This window comes from Haemaphysalis longicornis, unplaced genomic scaffold (assembly GCF_048455015.1).
Source record: "Haemaphysalis longicornis isolate Haplotype H1 unplaced genomic scaffold, Haemaphysalis longicornis Haplotype H1 scaffold_6, whole genome shotgun sequence".
Classification (NCBI taxonomy): Eukaryota; Metazoa; Arthropoda; class Arachnida; order Ixodida; family Ixodidae; genus Haemaphysalis; species Haemaphysalis longicornis.
In genome coordinates, this window is record NW_027526407.1 from 41443492 (window position 1) to 41464576 (window position 21085).

The 21085-nt window shown below is 44.9% G+C and overlaps 1 protein-coding gene across 2 annotated transcripts in view; it reads right to left on the bottom strand.

Moving 5' to 3' along the window:
* Window positions 1-20848, bottom strand: part of LOC144142512 (fibronectin-like) — a 64856-nt gene extending 44008 nt beyond the window's left edge. For both annotated transcript variants that reach the window (XM_077674074.1, XM_077674073.1), the window contains exons 1-2: window positions 20715-20848; window positions 968-1022 (exon numbers count right to left, since the gene is read on the bottom strand). In XM_077674074.1, the coding sequence (XP_077530200.1) occupies window positions 968-1022; window positions 20715-20807 (148 nt within the window). In that variant the 5' untranslated portion in view covers window positions 20808-20848. The remainder of the gene's footprint in view (window positions 1-967; window positions 1023-20714) is intronic.
* Between the last annotated feature and the right edge of the window lie 237 nt (window positions 20849-21085).

A 21085-nucleotide genomic window follows, 5' to 3' on the forward strand; every position in this document is an offset into this window, starting at 1 on the left:
AGGAAGCAAAAGTTTCTTTGCAATGACCATCATCCGCAAACGAGAGAAATGAATTTGCTGATACCTATGGACGGAATTCTCAGCCATCTGTAAGTCGTGAGCTAATAAGCTTCGCTGGTCATCCGACTTGAAAAAGCCGAACGGCTCTTAATATTTTTATCTATTTTGGTTTCTTTACTTGGACACCATTTTCTTCGTTTTCTTGCCATTATTCATATCTGCAAATATAACTAGTATGTCTTCTCGGCTATTCCGACTTCCTTTTCCAAATTTCCCACTGTACGCTCACCTTCCTGCTTCACTTCTGCTGGAGCGTTTAAGTCTTTTATTTCAGTCGTGCATACTACTGTTACTTTATTCACTGTTGCTTCAACACGTTCGTAAAAAATCAACAGCTTCATCATAGTAGCTCGAGATTGGTGAATAGGCTTGTACTGTTTCACCCATACCACTTGTTCAACTTGGTCATAACTTTCGTGGTCCTTGCGCTTAAGCTGATTAATCCCTGCCTACAGATTTCGTCCTGCCGGTTTGTAAACTAGGAATCCATCCCCAAGCTTCCTCGTGTCCTAGTATCTTCGACCGCACGGAATATGGTTTGTACGCAACTGCAGAAAGCCCTCACCTTCTATACTAACCACGCTAAATCTTAAATGTCAACAGATAAGTCCAGAACATGCGATTGTACCATATTCTTAAATGTCTGGGGGAATTTCAGACCTCCACTGCCTGAAAACTAAATTCTCTGCAGAAAGTGCTTCCGAATGATCAGTTGGCCTGGGTTGCACTGGGTAATCGGGCACGGCTGTTTTAGGTACATTTTATCGAATCTTCATGCAGGCTGGCGCTCGTGAACTGATCGTGACAACGGTCATCTCGACTTGCAACTGCGCGAACTCATGGGCATGACAGCCCCAGCGGGGCTCTTTCTCATTATTTAGAAATGAACTCGTTTATTTTGACTTACCGGGGAAGTATTGTAGATAACTCTGATAGAATGATCTCTGGTTTCTTTGGATCAACTGAAAAAAGAACAAGTACAAAGTGCTTCACGCCTAATTCATGTTCTACTAGCCAATGGGTGGAAATGTGAAAAAAATATGCCTGGGCACACTTTGAACCTCTACGTTTGCCAGCTGAGATCCACAATATCACACCATGAATTGAAGGCACTTTCAGGTGGACATTTTTGTAGGTAATAAAAAAATTAGCTCCTAATCCTCTCTGGCAGTTCGCTTGCTCGCAGATAATTAAGACTTGGAATTCTGGGCGTTTTAGGCACCGAAGCTACACTTCAGACTTTGGTCCTTTAAAGAACACGGCAACTTCCTTACGCCAACGTCAGATAGTTGTGCCATGAGCAAAAAAGTATTACGGTGCACGAGAGTTTCCGAGTGGGTGGCGCCTACGACTACAAGTGTTTATCTCTCTCGAACTGTAGCGCCAACATGCCAGGCAGAACATGACGCACTCCAGACCAAAGAGTGCCTGAACAACGAGCAACGAGTAAAGACAATGGTTCTCGTACTTTGTAACTTGCATCATGTTCGGGAAAACACATAGTATAGATAGTTAAATGCCATTTATCATGAAATAAACCAGCGCCCCATTCCGGCACATGGGTATTTGCGCTTTTCGTGTTCCCCAGAAAAACTTTTTTTTTGGATCAAGGTTAATGTAGCAAAGAAACGGTATTCTCCTGGGTGTTTAAACAATGAGTGCACATTACCCCTAAATTAAATATCATACTGGGAGGCAATCATTGCCCTAGAGAATAGTAAAACAATGACCAGCACCGAAAGATGCATTAGGACTACACAGCGACTTCTTTTGGTGCTTGCTAACCGCTAGCACAATTTCAGCCTTGCTAACCGCAAGACGCATTAAGCCGGCTCCGTTGTCAAAACACTATTTATTGTTAAATTCTTGGGTTTATGTAGCTTGCCACATAAATGCAACTGCTAATGGTTTTATGGACATACGATATGTGCCTCATGTCACTGATACCCGCAGCATACCGCGAAACGTTAATGCAAACTGAAGTAAGCTGAAAACGCCTCTTTCGCACCGACAAAGAGCATGAACAACCCCTGGGCAGATGATTATTATGATTAGTGTTTTATGGCGCAAGGCCAACTACGGGCAAAGAAAGCCAACATACGGCGGATGTTCCCGACAACACATCATTAAGAACATCAGCGAATAAGTGATCCACGCCAAATACGGGCAAACCTTACAACGACCATTCTGCCGTCTGCCCTTGGCCCTATTTTCAGCATTTAGCCAAGCTCACGGTGATCCAATGACCAGCCCACTGAAACAGTTCATTACGCAAAAGCTGTCGGCATACCGGTAACATGAGGAACAGAGGGTAAATAAAGCCAAATTTTTACTCATTTGTGGGTTGCCGTTCATTTAAAACTTGCAGTAACCAAGTATTTCGCTACATGGAACTTCCTTTGAATACTTGCCGTTTTAAATGGCCGTCATTGCTTGAAACAAAACCGAAGTACTGATAAAACACTAGAACGTGAATTCGATAAAGAATAATAAAAAAAATAAAGGTGGCGAGAAGAAGCACAGAATGTAACCGTTTCTGTTGTTTCCTGTCCAGAAATTTCCCGAAGTGCTATTTTCGACCGTAGTTTTTAATGACAATTTAATGTCTACCGCAAATTTCGGGAAGAAGAGCAGCTTACTTAACAACAACGGCGCTAAGTTATGGCTACGCGTTGAAGCATTCCTGAGTCACTCTTAAAGGGACACCCAGGAAATTTTCACACCATGTAATTTCTTTGCAATGCTTAAAATCGAAATTCTCAGGCCATGTTCCAAACTTCCGGCAGTTTTTTATTCCCTTTACGCCAGCAAAATGCTTTAAAAATCAACCTATTTGCTAATATACTGATATCGGAGATTACACAGGGCCAAGTTCGCATCGACAAATTTAACATATGGAGTCGAACATATGGACTCGAACTTATGGAGTGTGTATCGGGAGTCTATATCGGGAGTCTGTATCAAAAATTTGTTATTGGAGTTTAACATCTGGAATCAAATACTTGGAGTTTAATTTTTGTAGTTGAGAATCCTGAGATTAAAAACTGGAGTTTAACAACTGGAGTTTAACATTTGGAGTTTCAACGCGCAGAAGCTGTGCCTGTACAAAAGGAATTTTCATGTTCAACACCAATATGGCGAAAATCAAAATCCTCAAGGGTGAGATACGACGAAACTGCAGTAAAATACGTCAATCGTCGTTTCTGTAGCCGCAAGGCGGCAGTGAATGAAGCATAGTGCATTCTTTTATACGGAACATCAATTAATCAAGGCTCTAGCCTGCAAGTAAAAAAGTCATTATTCAGGAATGGGTGAGGGAAATCGCACGTTTATCCCGCAAATGAAACAGACGAATTCACTGCTGTCTCCATTTTAAGGGGTCATGAACGCAACGTTGAAGTTTGGTTCATTAACAGTCTGTTTTATGTTCATAACGCGGATACCAAATCTATGGCAAACTTCATAAACATTCTAGTACATCTAAGCATTTTTTAGCAAGTAGCGAATTGGAAAGCATTAGTGTAGAATTTGTGGTGCCGGATGTGCCGGTAATGTGTGGGTCACTACAACTCTGGGTTTGGTTTTCGATATAAATGATTCATTGTCCATCGCCTCAAACACCCATCCGATGCAGTCTGTATAACAGGTACAACATGGAAGGAAGCACGTTCAGTCTGTACGATAGACGTGGTGCCTACTGTGACATGCAGCCTCATTTTTTTATAATCCTCTTGTCTGTATTTTTCTTTCAATCAGTATCACCCAGGCGCTTGGCAAACCACCTTGTTTACCGTACATTTTAGAAGATACGTACTTTGCTACTCACGTAATTGCTCCTTGTGAAATTACCGCGGTCTAATGTCTTTTGTACTACTGAGTACAGTCGTCCACAGCTTTAGATAGAACAGCCCTTTACCCACTTATCATGTCTTCCTGCATTGATGTAGGGTAATTTAGTCACCACTGCTGCATTTCTTTCAACCGTAAGGGGGCCATAAGGCACTCCACATTCGTTTGAACAGCTTTTGATATGAACTTGACATGTTCCACGAAAAAATAAAAACGTGATGCTCCCGCTAAGCCTGTGTTCGACTGTACAGTGCTCACGGATTGAAACGTGACACCGCGAGCGCGCGGCCGCTGGTACATGCAGCGCCACCCGCGGACGCCCGCGGAAGCTAGGCGTTGCACTGTGGCACACCGCGAGGATGAGAGCGTCATCCTCGCGGTGTGGCGGTGTGGCGCGCTCGCGGTGTCGCGTTTAATCCGTGAGCGCTGTACATGTATGTAATACGTTTCTTCGTAAAAAACCTATTTGCTACGTTTCTGCCTTTTGACCCAATTTTCTTCAAACTTGAGTAGTTACCTTTTTTTATAGGAGCTAAATTGGGAAATGTGACGTTATTCCGAGTATTCATTGACCAGTGCTTTTGTCCCTTTAGCGAACGGCCATTTTGTGTTCCGTCCGGCAGCTATTTTCGGTACCACGCGTCGGCCATTCTGCGTGCAATGGACGCCGGATTCTCGAAAAAGATGGCTAACTAATGTTTCCGCGTTACTAATCTAAATATTGAGGCAAGCAGGTAAAGCAGTGACAACTCACCAGTCACTTTGCCACCATATTTGTATGACGTCATGGCATCTTGTTTGTGCAATGGCCTGCCAAAGGTGCTTTCACGAATTATGACTGATTGTAAGCGGGCAGCTAGTTCTGTATCGTCGTAACCAGTCAACAGACTGGTGCTCTTCCATTTCCAGTCTCGTACTCAGCGCGGATAGTCCGTGGATTGTGAGCATCATAGGTATGCATAGGAAAACGAAATGAGGACTGCTTCTCGAAGAATCCGTGGTGAGTCAGACTGTAAGTTGAAGTGCCCCACTGAAAACAGATCTGCTTATTCCCTCCATTGCGTCATTGTGGATGCCATGTTGCGCGAAACTTATTTTCAGTATTAAGTTTCTTTTTAATTCAGTTACGTTTTCTTGTTTCATTAATTTTCATTTATTGTACTCTCACGACTTCACAGCACTGCAGAGCGGATCGGGCACTGACGAACAGTCTACAAAATACAAAAACACACGAATAAAGCACAGCAACATTTTACAGCAGAAATTCAAATAACGTTAAATTGCAATTGTTTACAGGGTCATAATGCAATAAAAATCAAATAACAAAAATCGGCCTGTTTATCTGTCAACGCAAAATAGATTATCAAACTCTCTTTTCACGGATGGAATGAAGTTTATTCCACAGCTAAAACGTTTTTCTTTTCGTATGAAACAGAATGTCTTTCTTCGTGGCATCGTTAAGACATTTGCTAGGTTTCCCATTCAGACGCCTTGAAGCTGTGAGCCTCGCGGAACGTACAGCAAACGTAATGCCAGGTGCACTGGTTAAACGAATTCCGCAGTAAGTGCAGCCTCAAACCCAGCAAGTCCATGGTGTTGGTTTGCGTCGCAAGAAACAAAACAGACGCTGATTAACGAGCGGGTTAACTAAGCCCGTGTTGTTTCTCCTGTCAAGATGTGTTGATGGCACGGAGAAAGAGGTCTTTCAGGAGGGGAATCTGCCGGACTAGGAGAGCGCGGGCGTGCGGCGCGGTAATGTCACTATCTGGCGAGGAGGAAATGCAGCTTGCGGAGCAGAATAACAGATGGCGCGTCAAGCGCGTTGCCATAGTTTACAGGTTCTTCTACGGACGCGACACACAAAAATCGTGATATGATCGATTATATTGTGAAAATTGCCAGATTTCTTTCTGTAAAATAAATAAATAGAAGTGCTGGGCATTTTAGCAGCAACTATTAATAAATACTTCCCTAGTTACAAGCCGTAAGCGCTTGAAACGAAGCACTAGAAGGAATCCCGGAGCAGACGATGTCTGCCGACACCGCCTTCCCACCACGAGTGGTTCACTCTAGCCGCTACCACGGGCAGGTTCTGAGATTTGCGCGCGCTTTTCATGTTGCACAGGCCGGGCGGCGAAGTTAGGTCTGAATATGAACTAATGGCATAAAGGATAAGAACCATCATTCACTGGAACTAATAATACCTAGATTCTCAACGACATGTTTCTTTTTGTAGGTTTCTCGTTCTAGAAGAATCAAAGCCCCTTAATCTTACGACAACGATGTTTGATACGCGAAGATTTCTTCCACCGACTCCAATGAAAGTTCAGTCGCGCGAGGGATTCGTCGGCGTCGTCTGCCGCCTGTCCACGACGACAGCCGCATATGCACTGGCTGACCTTGAACCGGTGCGCCTTTTCATTTTGGCGCTTCGCCACAGAGGGCGCGTCGGTGCCGTGCCCGGCGCCGTGACTTTATCGCGCCGCCGGAGCAAGCCCTGTGGCGCCTCCTGATTAATTCTTGCTAGGTGGTTGATGGCCTGTTTTCGTTATTTACAAATAGCAATGAACTAACCCTAATGTGTGTTTTTCCGAGCGTCATGCCAATTCCAAGGTACGTCAGTCGTTATCTCAGCTCTTTGTAAAAAGATATATCAGGGCCGCTTTCGAGACGACTTCTGTTCTCATGTTCTGTCTTGAATCTTGAAAAAGCAGTTCGCGCGAGATAAAACCTTGTAGTCACCTGTGGGGCAGACACTGAACACGCACTTGCACTCTGACGCATGGCCCAACAAGCCAATCTGGGCTTAAGGATACACTGACGTTTGCTTCCAAAGGTCACGACCTAGAGGCCCTACTCCACTGATTATTGGCTCCTTTAGGTTGCTTAGTAGAATGAAGGTTTTAACTAGTTGGTGAAGCCAATCCACGACTATGTTTAGCGCAAAAACCATGCAAACCGGAGAGACTAACAATCACAAGAGCGAATAAAATTGAACGCTTGTGCTCTTTCGTTTCTACCTTCGCTCCGAACAAAGCCGTGGTTTATAGGTTACTGCTTATGCTAAAATATTCTCGCAATAAACAGACAGAAAAAATAATTTGGAGGAATGCTTCTCAAGAAAAATGAGCAGGGTCTGTCCGTGTGACTGTGAGGTCTCAAGGAAACGAATCCAAACACGTCAAACGCCTGTTTTTGCTGTATGTACCAGGTGTGACAGTATGATTTAAAATAAACTAGCAATTAATTCCAATTCATGTTCTCATTTTTATATATGAGCAAATCTCAGATTTTGTAAGAAGGGTAATATAATTCAATAAAACATTTCAGAATTTGGTTAGTCCTATTTCATCTTAAAACGCTACAATGGCGTCGCACCAAGAAATAGGTATGACCGTTGACTTTAAGAGGAGCATTACACTCAGGTTGTTGTTGAGCGAATTTCAACGTTATTGTAATGCTTAAAAGTACGATATATATTTTAAATGTCAGAGTAAGCCCTGAACGGACGCATCTGGGACTGGAGCGATGCAATAAGCAAAACTATAAAGTCCAGTGTATGCGTTAAGAGACCAAAGACTGCGAGATTGAAACAACTCTGTCGTACGTTCTATTCGTCAAGCCTCTAAGCCCCCTTCCCCACACTTTTTTTATGTAACTACGCTTACAAAAGCGTAATTTCTGTGGTAAAATGCTTTAATTAAATTAGCGAAAGCAACTGCAGAGCGAAAGCAATTTCGCTATAAGCGGTACTTTGTTACGGGTGGAAATAACTTGTTGTCCCTGCACTGCGCATGAAACGGTGAGAGACCTGAAATAAACGAGAACTTCAATGAACCTGGTTTGTTATAACTAAGACTTACTGCACTCGCAGATTCCTATAGGCAAGCGTTTTCGGTGAAATGAAGCGGGGGGAACATTTCTGTTAGAGAACATGAAGTTATTTTTCTCCGATTGTACCGGCTGATATCTGAAATCTAGAAAGCCAGCGTCATCGCGCCTTGGCCGTCTGATTTCTCTCAAAGTTTTTAATGAATTCCAACAGATGCACTTTCTTTTTTTCAACAACGGACCTATAGTGTCAATACAAATTATTTTCGTTTCACACGACTGTTTTATGCGTACGGTTCCCGAACTGACTGACGGACCGTATACACGCCGCTCACATGATTTATCTTTTTTATTCACATAGCTACAGCAACCGGGAGTTTGTAAAAGCTAGAGAAAACAAAAATTGCTGCGCTAATAACTACGGCCCGATCCTGTTAACCATTGCGACCGGTTAGTTGCTGTCAATAGAAACTGTCCTCTATGATTTGCTATTGGGGGCAATCATTCGTAAGGCGTACGTCGCAGTGCGTTCGCGTCGATCGTTGGTGGCCTATTGTTGGTCAAAACCGACGCACCGGCGTAAAACCCAGCCGCACCCGGACGATATTGTGCTTAAATTTAGAGAAAAACTCTTCATTATTTTAAATGCGGAGCATTTCTTAGGCTCGCCTGGTCCTCCGTCGTTGATGGCGGCGCCGTTCTCACGCTCACTGCGCATGCGCACCTCTCCTCCTTACACCCACAGCTCCGCGATACTACACTATAAAAAAAAGAAATAGTTAGCGGCGCCCGGTTTCGGCCCCACGACTCTCTGGCCGCAACGGGAGGTAGGCGGTGCTCTTCCCACTACGCTACAAATCCGGGACAGGAACAAGTGCTACGAACGGGCCTTATGTACTTGACTCATTCAAACTACGTCAAGAAGCTACTGATACAACGAAGGCACGCGAAGCTGAACGTCAACGGAAACGACGAACTGAAAACTTTAGAGGTGGATGCTGAATTTCCCGTGGGAAAGCTGTGGCGGGAAGCGCCACGCGCCTTGCAGCTCAACCAGCCCCGTCCGCAGCGCCTCTGATGCTGATTGTGGCAGGATGGATGCCTCTAGGGATTGGCCAACCAAAGAATCCATCACGAGATCAGGTTCGCGTTCAACCACCGTCGTCATCTTCCCGTAGGGGAACCGCCGAAGAAGAAGAATGAGAAGACAAAGCTGCGAAGAGGAGGGCGTGTACATTGCTCTCAGCCGGTGCACCAATGTCAACAACCTTTGCCTCACCAAAGCTGACGGAGACTACCGATTCTACCACAGAGACAACATCGACAAGAACATGATGGACGAGTTTCGGCGCCTCGAGAACCACCGCCTACTCACCGTAACACAACAGCACTTGCGTGCCTTTGCCACCGGTGTGGACCCGGACGCGGAATTCCCTCTGGCGCTAGTAAAAACCAGATCACTCAACATAACGGCAACACAATGGAACCACACGGAACCGCCACGATGCTTCGCATCCTCATCAGGGTTCCCCACGGGAAGATGGTGCAATTTTTTTTCAGTACTTTTTTTTAGAAAGTAATTCAAAAGTACTTCAGTACTTTTCATTATCGCGGGCGCTGCCTCAATAGTTGTTCCAAAAGTTTGAAACCCAAATTGTATCTTCTCATTGCAGGTGCTGGAAGTCAGATGAAACCGTGTTAAATTCAAAAACAAGATGCCATACTTCCCTTGGCGCACACGCACACAGAGCACGATTCAGAAATACCGGATACCGTCCCGACAGTGCGCACAGGGCTCGAGCCAAAGGTCCAACGACACGAAAGATCGAACGAGACAAAAGGTCCAACCGTGGATATTCCGACTCGGTGGATCTTTCGTCTCGTTGGACATTCAGGCTCGATTGCACCTTCAATCTCGGTAAATCTTTCATCTCGGTGGATATTCAGGCTCTTCCGCATTATATGAACGTCCGGCGCACTCTACAAACACCTTCACTACCCAATTCAGCAAATTAATAGCGAGAACGTCTGCGTTTTAGGTGCGAGTATATAACTTCGCCTAAGAAGTACACGATAGTTTAAATTTAAATGTACCCCCGGGATTCGCCTTTCCACGTGGTCAGGAGCGGTATTTCCGAACAATAGCTTCAGGAAAATGGAATGACGGGTTTACGAGATATCGACTGAAGAACGCCCAGAAGAAATAGTTTTCCGGATGCGCTGGGTTCTCCTTTATGCCTGAGTGTGCGTGTGTTCCGGTGTGCGAGATTTAATAAATTCCCTTTAGCAGAACGCACCAATCGCCTATATAAAAATAATATCTTCTTACGAACGAACTTAAGTCCCTTCCCGCAGCATGGACACGTGCTGCACTTAGGCAAGCGTACCTGAAATCTGCGAACATTCACTTCCTATATTGCGCACTTTGCTATTTTCGTTTATAATTTAGGTGGGTTTGCGGGAGCGCGCAATTCCCATTTACACCATTCAAAGAATTTCCATTGCTCTACCCGAAAGCCTCACTATTTATAAATATCAGAAATTGCACCATTTCATGGCACCGCCTTTCGATCCTGCGCAAGACTGTGCGCAATACCGGCCTCACCAGAGTGAATGGATAAATCCTGAAAGTCTGAGTTTGGTTTATCGGTGATTGTTCAACTGTTTTAAGGAACTGAGTAATTTAAATAAGGGTGGGATATTGATTGGAAGGGCGACAGTGTAGTGGAATTATGCTACCCTTGTGCAAAAGTGTCGCTCTCCGACCTCAATTTTCCAGCCACCAACCATACGGTGTTTGGATGGCGGCTTGGGGAAATCCTACCGAGTTCTTTATCGCAGTTCCATGGCGAAGCTTAGAGATTAATTTTTGTCCACTTCTTCTAAAAGGCTATGGCACATATTTGTAGTAGAATCGGGACGGCATGTTTTAAGTCGTCGGTGTAGGATGTCTGAGCACGTATTTGACGGTTTGGTGGAGGGCAGTACCTGCGCGATTTGAGTTGGACATGGTGGCGGCCGAGGGTTGCGAATACCCGCCAAATTCTTCAAGCATTTAAATGTGACTAACGGAGTTCAGATTAGCGCAAAAAGACCGGACAAGTAACGACGACACACGGCGGTGTTTTTACACGTCTTTTCGCAGTTTTGAATTCAGTTAGTATGCACCAACTAGCCCAAACCACCGTTCTAACGCAGTTCAAATGTGACCAAGAACGGCTCTTTTTTTTTTTTTTGGGGGGGGGGGGTGCGAAAGCAGGAATATGCACCATTAACAACACGCTTGTCCCCACACATATGCGGACTAGCTGTGAAGTTGTTCCATACACATCACCTTGCGTATGGAAATGGAATTACCTAAGCGGACAGTGAAGTGATTTGAAAACATGGCGGGATTACGTGCGGAGATTGCAGTCTGGAATCCCTAGATCAGGTTTTGTCCACTCTGGGTGCTTTTACGCACATTTTTTCTAATAAATGTAATTTTACAGTGCTCTCCTATTCTCTGCATTCTCCTCGCTGATTTTCTACGAAGTTTTGTATGACGCTTACTCTTGTAGGCTCATCTTGACTGCGCCTACTGCGGCTCGCCGACCCTAGGCCGGCCGCCGGCGGGTCGTTGCAATTCATTCGTTCACTTAAAACTAAGTCACGACAAGAATTGTGCCTGGAAGGATGTGGCTTTGTTTTGTTAGTTTGTAAAAAGTCCAAGTCTATGTATCCCTACGCTAGCGCACATGCATACGTATACTGGCTTACGACGCTTCTCTGAGTTCCCTTCACGCGGTGCTGTAAGCTGCATCGGCCCGCGCAACTGGTACGCTAGTAGAAAATCTAAGGCCAATAAAATGTGTGAGAGGATTCAGCGAGTTTAATGTAGATGATAAGCCAAAAAATCAACGACTAATCGTTTTGTAAAGCGTAAACCCAAGGTACGGGAAACACTTTTTGCGCAAGGTGAGCTTGCACAGAGGTCAGCAGCACGATCACACATTTGCGATCTTTTTTCCCTCCTGAAGAACGCAGTCTATAGTGATAACATATTTGTGGGGATTTGTTGGACGCAAAAAAGTTTTTTTTTGCGCTGCCTACATCAAAACTCTTAGTGAAAACATGCTTGCGGAACAAAGGAATGTCTATCTCTTGCTCGGATAATTTTCTGGGATGTTTGGCAACAAACCTGGAAAAGCGACATGGACACACAATGTGGCTCTTGCCTTTTCGAGGAACGACTGGAGTGCCGTAAAATATTTAAATATTTTTAGTGATGGGATTGTATAGCTTGTAGAAGTCTTGCATGTTTTACTGGCATGCGGAACCCCCCCCCCCCCCCCCCCATCTCCCGACGAAGTCCGTTTTTTGGGAGGTGGCTGCGTTGGTGCACAGCATCTATGCGGCGGAAAGTGACCCACCAGGGTGGCTTCACCTGTTGGACGCGCGTATGTGCTTGCTGAAGTTTTGACGGCTGCCTTATTGTAGCTGCTGTCGTGTTATTCATCTTGGATAACCGCTAACTTCTGTTGTGCATAATAACCGCAAGTTGTTCACGAAGTAAAGAAAAATATGTGGCATGCACAAGTGGTCTGAAGCACTAGATGCAGGGCATCGTAGGAGGAGGTTCGAATCGCCTGTAGGGCGATTCCACGAGAGAACGAACATGCGTGTACACGACCATTTTTTTTTTCATTCTTGTTTTTTTATTATATATGCGCGCAAAATGGAAACCCTCGAAAATCAAGTTTGTTTTCTCCTGAGGTGCGTAGTTCGGGAGAAAAAAATGTTTGAATGTGCCCGGAGCGCAGCGGTGGTTTCGGCAACTGCAGATTTTTCCAAGTTTCGTCTCTGTGTACGTCAAGGAGTACAAGGGGTGTGTATAAAATGTTTTGGCCCATAAACTAGACCAGAATGCTAATCCGTGTAACGCAAAATCAGCGTCGTGCAGCGAACAAAAAATTAAAAAAAAAATCGTGAAATTAGCCCAGACGATAGTTTGTTAGTGTTTTTGACGCCCCCTATCTACATTTCTTCTTTTCTGAAAAACTTGTAAGTCGGACATTTTATTGGCCATACGTATCTGAACGCATCGACAAAAGATGATGTTTGTAGAAAATTTAGAAGTACTAAAAAAAATTGAATAACTTCGGCTCTTTTTCAGAAATTGCGCAAATTCAAAACTCAATATAAAAAAAAAACCCATACTCGATTTTCTTCAAAATTGCAGAAACAAGACTCCTTTACTTGCACAATAAAACTGTGGAAAAACATGTTGCATCATTTTGTTGAGAACAAAGTTATAAGGGTCCAAACTTGGGGCTCGCGCGACGCGTCTTGGCGCGCCGCGGTAAGTTCCGGCCACTGTTGCCGGACGTTGCGCGGGTGTACACGGGCGGTAATTCACATTCCACTGCCGCATGCCGGCACGGTCAATCTCTTTCCAGTATTCCCAAACGAAAAATCTATTCTGGAGATTCTTCTGTTTTTTTTTTTTTTTTTTTTTTTTTTCGCCTGTTTCCCTAATGTGTTTTTTAACGAGCTAACTTTCTGGCCGATATCAGCTCGAAAGCGCTCCTTTGCGGCGCCAGTGTTTTGCGGGATGCAAAACAAAAAAAAACAAAGGTTCCTCCGATGCGCAGGCAACCGAAACAGATGGCGCACGGGCAGTTACAAGGGAGGTAATGGATTGACCTTCAGACCGTAATCAGTTCCCCACCACGACGGGCGCATTTCCGCTGGTGGTGCATGGTGCGCTGGCGTCAGTACAGGGTATCCCACCGCCTTCTTTGAGGTAAACATGAGAGAACGACCTTAAAAATAACTGGCAGGGGAAGCCTAGCGGATGTTGTTCTGAAAAAAAAAGTGTGACCCGTTCACCCAATCACAGTTCATTCCCGTCCAAGTCTTGCACTCACCCCAGCATGAAGTGTGCGTCTGCGTTTATTGTGCAAATGCCGACCTGTCTGCTTTGGCCCTGCAAAATGTTACAGGGGTTGACCGAAGAATGAGCAACTTAAAGGAGCTTTGTCTTTGCACCTCACCATCGACGCAGTGTTTCTTGGGCGCGTGCCGGCAATTCCCAATGGCCGACAACCTTACCATGTCCGCTTTGGGCGTTTCGGACGAAGAAGACGTCACATACGCTGTATAGGAAATTGGTTCTCTGATAAAAAAGAGTCGACCGCCAGCTGCATTCGTGAAGGAGCTAGGCAAATGGGTCACCAAGTGGATTTCCCATGACTCTATAGGCGGACCCAGGCCATTGCCATAAACGAAGCGAAAAGATGCGAACGGCGATCAAGCATTGTACTGCACTTCGACTTCTCTGAAAATTGGACAGTTATTCTGCCAAATGAAGTCCAGTCGTACCACTGGCACAAAACACAGGTTTCACTGTTTACGTGCGTTGTAACTACAAGAAAATCAGTTCAGAGCTTCGCAGTAGTTAGCGATCACATGCAACACGATACCGCACATGCATGCTATGCGCTCGCTCCACGAGGTGCACGAATGCCTGGAAGAAAGTGCCCCTGTGTACAGCTACGTTGTTTACGTTAGTGACGGTGCAGCCAGCCATTTCAAGAAGAAATATCAGCTGTACGAACGTTCCAGAGCAAACTATACACGTCTGCGAAGTGGCTGTGCTTGACTGTATGAGCGCCCGAGGAAGCAGTGGTGCAGATATTATAAATATTTTACTTGAGTTGTATTCCCACACGTATGCCTTTTGCTGTTTTCCTGACTGTAAATAATTAATCACGATAGTCTGACAGCCAATTTCCAAACTTGTGTCTTTTTGCTTGAATAAATATTCTTGTGAGAAATCTGAAATCCCTTCAGTAATTTACTCGTGCTGTGACCGAAGCGCCATAATAATCGAAAATTTCGACCACTCCTACCACTTCTACCCGATATAACCACCGGAAAAACTTTTCCTGTTGTTTCGAATCCTTCTTTTTTTTCCTATAAGAAGAGTGGCGTTCGCAAAGGAGCGCTTTCGAGCTGTTATCGGCCAGAAAGTTAGCTGGTTAAAGAACAAATTAGGGAAACAGAGGCGGGCAAAAAAAAAAAAAAAAAAAACAGAAGAATCTCCAGAATAGTTTTTTTCGTTTGGGAATACTGGAAAGAGATTGACCGTGCCGGCATGCGGCAGTGGAATGTGAATTACCGCCCGTGTACACCCGCGCAACGTCCGGCAACAGCGGCCGGAACTTACCGCGGCGCGCCAAGACGCGTCGCGCGAGCCCCAAGTTTGGCCCCTTATAACTTTGTTCTCAACAAAATGATGCAACATGTTTTTCCACAGTTTTATTGCGCAAGTAAAGGAGTCTTGTTTCTGCAATTTTGAAGAAAATCGAGTGTGGGGTTTTTTTTATATTGAGTTTTGAATTTGCGCAATTTCTGAAAAAGAGCCGAAGTTATTCAATTTTTTTTAGTACTTCTAAATTTTCTACAAACACCATTTTTTGTCGATGCGTTCAGATACGTATGTCCAATAAAATGTCCGAATTACAAGTTTTTCAGAAAAGAAGAAATGTAGATAGGGGGCGTCAAAAACACTAACAAACTATCGTCTGGGCTAATTTCACGATTTTTTTTTAAATTTTTTGTTCGCTGCACGACGCTGATTTTGCGTTAGACGGATTAGCATTCTGGTCTAGTTTATGGGCCAAAACATTTTATACACACCCCTTGTACTCCTTGACGTACACAGAGACGCAAACTTGGAAAAATCTGCAGTTGCCGAAACCACCGCTGCGCTCCGGGCACATTCAAACATTTTTTTCTCCCGAACTACGCACCTCAGGAGAAAACAAACTTGATTTTCGGGGGTTTCCATATTGCGCGTACATATAATAAAAAAACAAGAATGAAAAAAAAATGGTCGTGTACACGCATGTTCGTTCTCTCGTGGAATCGCCCTGATAGAATTTTTTTTTTCGCAGTGGGTTTCTTTTTGCAAAGGTAATGTTTTCTCTACTGCATTCACAATTTTGCGCTGCAATTATCATTGCATTACGAGCGAGTTTAAAGACTGCGTCCACACAACCACTCACGCGCCGGCGAGTTTTCGTTGGCATGGTGTTGACATCTCATCGGTAGCTTGCAGGCACAGTGCCGAATCCGCCGACTGCCGGCCTCGTGCGAAAGCGCCTCTTACGACACAGAGACGAGCAAGGCAAGCTCTGAAGTTTTGAGAGAAGCGTCTCGCAGTTGAGCGTCTCCGATGGTGCGGAGGGCATGCAGCCACTGCGAACGCCTCCGCTAGTGAATGTTACGATTTTAAGCGAGGCTGGAAGCCTTACCTGACCTATCATGCTGCCTACAACGACATTCAAACAGCGATAACGTTGGACAGCAAGCATGTTGCTGCCGGGAACCATAACCGAAACTGGTTTTAACAACTCTCCAAAAACAAACTACAACTACATTCCGATACATGTGCTTGTTGGTAATAGTATACTAACGTTTCTTGTAAAACAATAACATTGACAAACAATTAAGTGCGTATACATGAAGTTTAAAATCTTGGGCATCGTCCAAGCACATCGCCTGACGTTTCCTATGAGGCGAACTGGCTTTCCAATGCGATTGGACGATGTTTAGTGTTCTAAATTTTATGCAGTCGGCATTGCACTTTTGTCAATGCTATTTTCTCCTTGGAAAAATGTTAGTGCTATCGGCTTGAAGAAAAATTGTGAGAATGTAGTTGTGTGGTTTATTTTGGGGGAGGTCGAGAAAATTTCGGTTTTGGTCCCGCCGTGCAATATGTCCTTGGCTTCTGACGTTATCTGTAATCGCGCATTGGTGATGCTTCAGAAATCGTAATGACCCGCTAGTAACATGTTGTTGACTGCAGAAATGGGCCACTAAACCTCCTTGCGCCGCTTAAAGCTAACAACTATGTTTTCATGCAGTAAGGAAGGCCGAGCTGTGGTGGAAGCTTTGGCTGAAATCCGGTGCTCCAGTTCATCGGAGATATTGAACCACGGGACGTCTCTCCCGCACCAACGGATCTCACTTACTTGTCTTTTCTCCGTAATATCCGCCGCGTCGCCGGCGAATTGCCCAATTAAACACATTAGGCGAATAAAAAAGGCCTCTACCCCTAGGTTTGAACCCACACACTGGATGCCAACGCTTTGTGCTTCATCAAATTAGGCTTCGGTAACATGCAACGAGGCTTACAAATAACAAGTACATATGTTGAGGCCCACCCCCGCCGTATCGTACATTGCTTTTTACTTGTTATATTGCAGTACTTTGAGCTGCTAAGCTGCGTATTGCATGAGTAAATGAATAAAGTTTGTGCAGTAGGCTTTGCCCTAGCCCCCCAATCGGCAGCTATACCTAATCAGCAACTACTAATACCCAGTAGTATTACTACTACTACAGCTACTACAACTACAACAGCTACTACAGCCACAGTTACAGCTACTGCTACAGCTACTAATAACTACCTAATCAGCAGCTACTACGTTTGTTCTGGTAGTATTATCGAACCCAAATGTGTGGTCGAGCTGAAGACCGGGCTCCTATTTCACCCTGCGAAAAGGTTTTACTGTTTGCGATAAAATACTTAGTTGGTTCCATTTCCTTCTTACCTACATTACCTCGCTTTTAATTGGCTACAGATTTTTTGCAGGCGTACCCGTCGGACAGGCATATGCAGCTTACGGCGAAGCGTCATACGTCAGTTATATGAAACACTACTTGCTCGCTAGAAATGGTCATCATCATCATCATAAACCTACTCAGGTCTACTGCATGACGAAGACCTCTCTCATGGACCTGCTTGATTGATTGATTGATTGATTGATTGATTGATTGATTGATTGATTGATTGATTGATTGATTGATTGATTGATTGATTGATTGATTGATTGATTGATTGATTGTGGGGTTTAACGCGCCGACGCAACGTAGGTGATGAGGCGCGCCGTAGTGGAGGGCTCCGGATTAATTTCGCCCACCTGGGGATCTTTAACGTGCTCCGAAATCTCGTACACACGGGCGTTTTTGCTTTTCACCTCCATCAGAAAAGCGGCCGCCGCGGCCGGGAATCGAGCCCGCGACCTCGTGCTCAGCAGCGCAACGCCTTAGCCACTAAGCCACCGCGGCGGGTCTCTCCCATTGACCTCCAACCGCTTCTGTCCTGCGCTGCTCTTGTCTACAGTTGACCACCGAATTTCTTTATTTCTTCCGGTTTATCCGGTCCGTCTCTGAAGTCGAAAACATGTGACCAGGGGTTCATGGTGACTCGAGAAGTATGGCTAATGCATGATCACAGATATCGTTGAAACTATGGGCGTGTTGCACAGCGAAACCGAAACCGAAACTACTTTGAACTCCGAAAATAAACCACAATAACTTTATTCCGACACATGCTTTTTGCGAACTGCACAAAAGTATTTCCCAAAAAACATCCTTTACATGAACGCAGGTGCGCATGCGTGAACTCTAAAATCTTGGTTGTCGTCCATTACATCGCGAGATGGGTTTGCGTCATTTCGCGTTACTACTGCAGTTGTTGCGGCCGCCGCAAACCTCGCATGGTATTTTTTTTTTCTTCTTTCGGGCTTTAAAACTCAAATGCGGCATTTGCGTCTGCATAAACGAAGGAAACCATGTTTATTTGCGCCCGTCTACGCAATGCAAACACAAACACAAGTTTAACAAGTTTAAAAAAGCGGTTAGTTGCCACTCAGCAACCAGTTAACTAGGGTGAGTAGTATTTTTAAAATTCCAAATCAATTTTTGTTCTTGGCGTGTGCAGTGTACACAGTACTTTTTGTGGGCTCCACTTTCAGCAAGCAGTTCAATGACTGGCGAAGAATGAAGAAAGTCACAGAATGGTGTGACGATTGGGCGCGGAGTTCCCAATAGTGTAACAGTATTGCCGCCTTCGCAAACAGTGATATTAGAAATGCATTTATATAGCAATCTCATTTTACACCATTCCATCTCTAGAATATGGCAGCTCAGTGCATGAATAAGGTACTGGTACTGCGCTAGAGAACACGAAGTTTCGGTTGATTACTGGCAACGATAGACACTTTTTCCAAGCAAAAACTAGGCAGCTGAACGATAAAGTAGCATAAGCAAGAACGTCTATGTAGCGCGAGTGTGGCTCACGTTCAAATCAATTAGGTGTCATAAATTGATCCGTAGCCCCTCCTCCTACTCAAACTGCTGCTCGCAAAGCCTCACAGTATCTTTTGTTCAGACACTTCTATTTTGTACTGAATTTTAACACTTGGAAAATGTTTGTCATCTTTGGATCAATTTTCGCCTTCCGCCCATGTAATAACTAGAAGTGTACAATAATGAACGGCATTTTTAACAACAACGGTGCGAAAGAGAGACAGGTCTGGTTGTCGAGGTTTAACCGATTCGATTATGCATTCCGCTGTCTCTCGAGCTTCTTTTGTCGGCACGTTTATTCCCGTCAATCATAACCTCAATTAGCTTTTTTGTGGTGCACCGGCCGACTAATTAGGATAGATCATGCGTTGATTTCAATGATAATGAAAAGTACAAGATGTTTGTTTTTCTAGCCTATGGGTGATTATCAAAGTATGATTTTCTGACAACAGTCTTATTCAGTGATGCCACCACACTGAGTGCGAGGAACCCAACAGATTAGACCCTGACGAATTGCAGTACCCAAAACGAAATTTATTGTTTGTTTTGTTGACAGGCGATATTACTGAAATTGACCAGAACATCGCGGGACAATACGCTCACCTTGTGCTGCGGAACCCAAAGTCGCGGGTACGATTTCCGGCCGCGGTGACCGCTTCTCAGATGGAGACAAAAAGCGAAAACGTCCTGAGTTCGAGTTTCGGCGCACGTTAAAGATCCCCAGGGCGTCAAAATAAATCCGCAGCCCTCCACTAAGGCGAGCCTCATCGCCTGTCTAGCATCGTTGCGTAAAAACCCACAATCAATCAATCAATCAATCAATCAATCAATCAATCAATCAATCAATCAATCAATCAATCAATCAATCAATCAATCAATCAATCAATCAATCAATCAATCTATCTATCTATCGATCAATCAATCGATCAATCAATCGATCGATCGATCGATCGATCGATCACTTAATCAATCAATCATCAAATACGCTTCCGTGCAACAGGTTACGTGGACGCAAAACTGAGTCCTACATGCATAGGACTAACAAAATTTCCAAAACGTTCAGTGAAGTTTGATGGGGTAAAACATTTTACACAACTGATTCAAACCCATTGCCATCCGCTTCATCCGAATGAGCGCACTAAATTTATCTTGTTGTTGGACCTTTAGTCTCGTTGGACCTTTCATCTCATTGGACAATCTGGCTCGATTGGACCTACCGACTCCGTGCATCTTTCGTCTCGTTGGACATTCGGGATCGATTGGCCCTTCCGTCTCGGTGTATCTTTTGTCTTGCCGATCCTGTTATGGATTGGACCTTCCGACTCGGTGGATCTTTCGTCTCGTTGGACATTCAGGCCATCAGCGATCGAGCAGCATGGATAATCACGCGCGGGTATTTGCCGGACGCAAGAGAACGGCCACAGGGGGGAGGCGGCGGGGACAAAGAAACTCACAGAACGTTTTTGCACAGCCGTTGGCTGCCAACGCCGTTCATGCTAAGACGAGAATTGGAGGAAGGCTATTCAGGCGGGGCAAAGACAAAGCTGCTTTTATTTTCTACGAGCATATAGTCAAATTTTAAACGCAAATAGGAGGTGTAGTTCAGAGTAGCACTGCGTTCTTACTGAAATTACGTAAAATCGAAAATCGAAAACGTCCATGTGTTCGAGATTTCGGCGCACATTAAAGATTCCTAAGCGGGCAAAATTAATTCCGAGCCCTCCACAACGGCGTACCTCATCGCGTGTGCAGCGACGGCACGTTAAACCTCACAGTCAATCAATCAAAGCTCTCACGTAAGCTTAAATGTCGAGGCCGCGTGTTCTCGCACTAACCTCATTGTTGGCGTCCACGCCTTGGGCACTTCCGAGCAGCACGAACACGAAGAGTATTGCCGGCATTTCGCGCCGGCAGCACTGGAGCGTCATGGCTGTCACTTGGCGGTTGATGCCGGCGGAATACTGGGCCGGTTCACGCAAATGCCGGCCACTTAACGGCTCGGAGACGCTTATATATCCACGGGGGCAGTACGCCAGTTTCCGTCCAGTGGACAACGATGCGGCGATCTTTCGTCGCTATCGCCGCCGGAACAGCGGATGGGTGAAATCAGATGCCCGCGACGCGCAGACCGCATGCTTGAGTAGGGTGCAAGAGTAGACACGGAACTATGCGACACCCTTGGCGGGAAAAAAACCCCGTGGTCCTA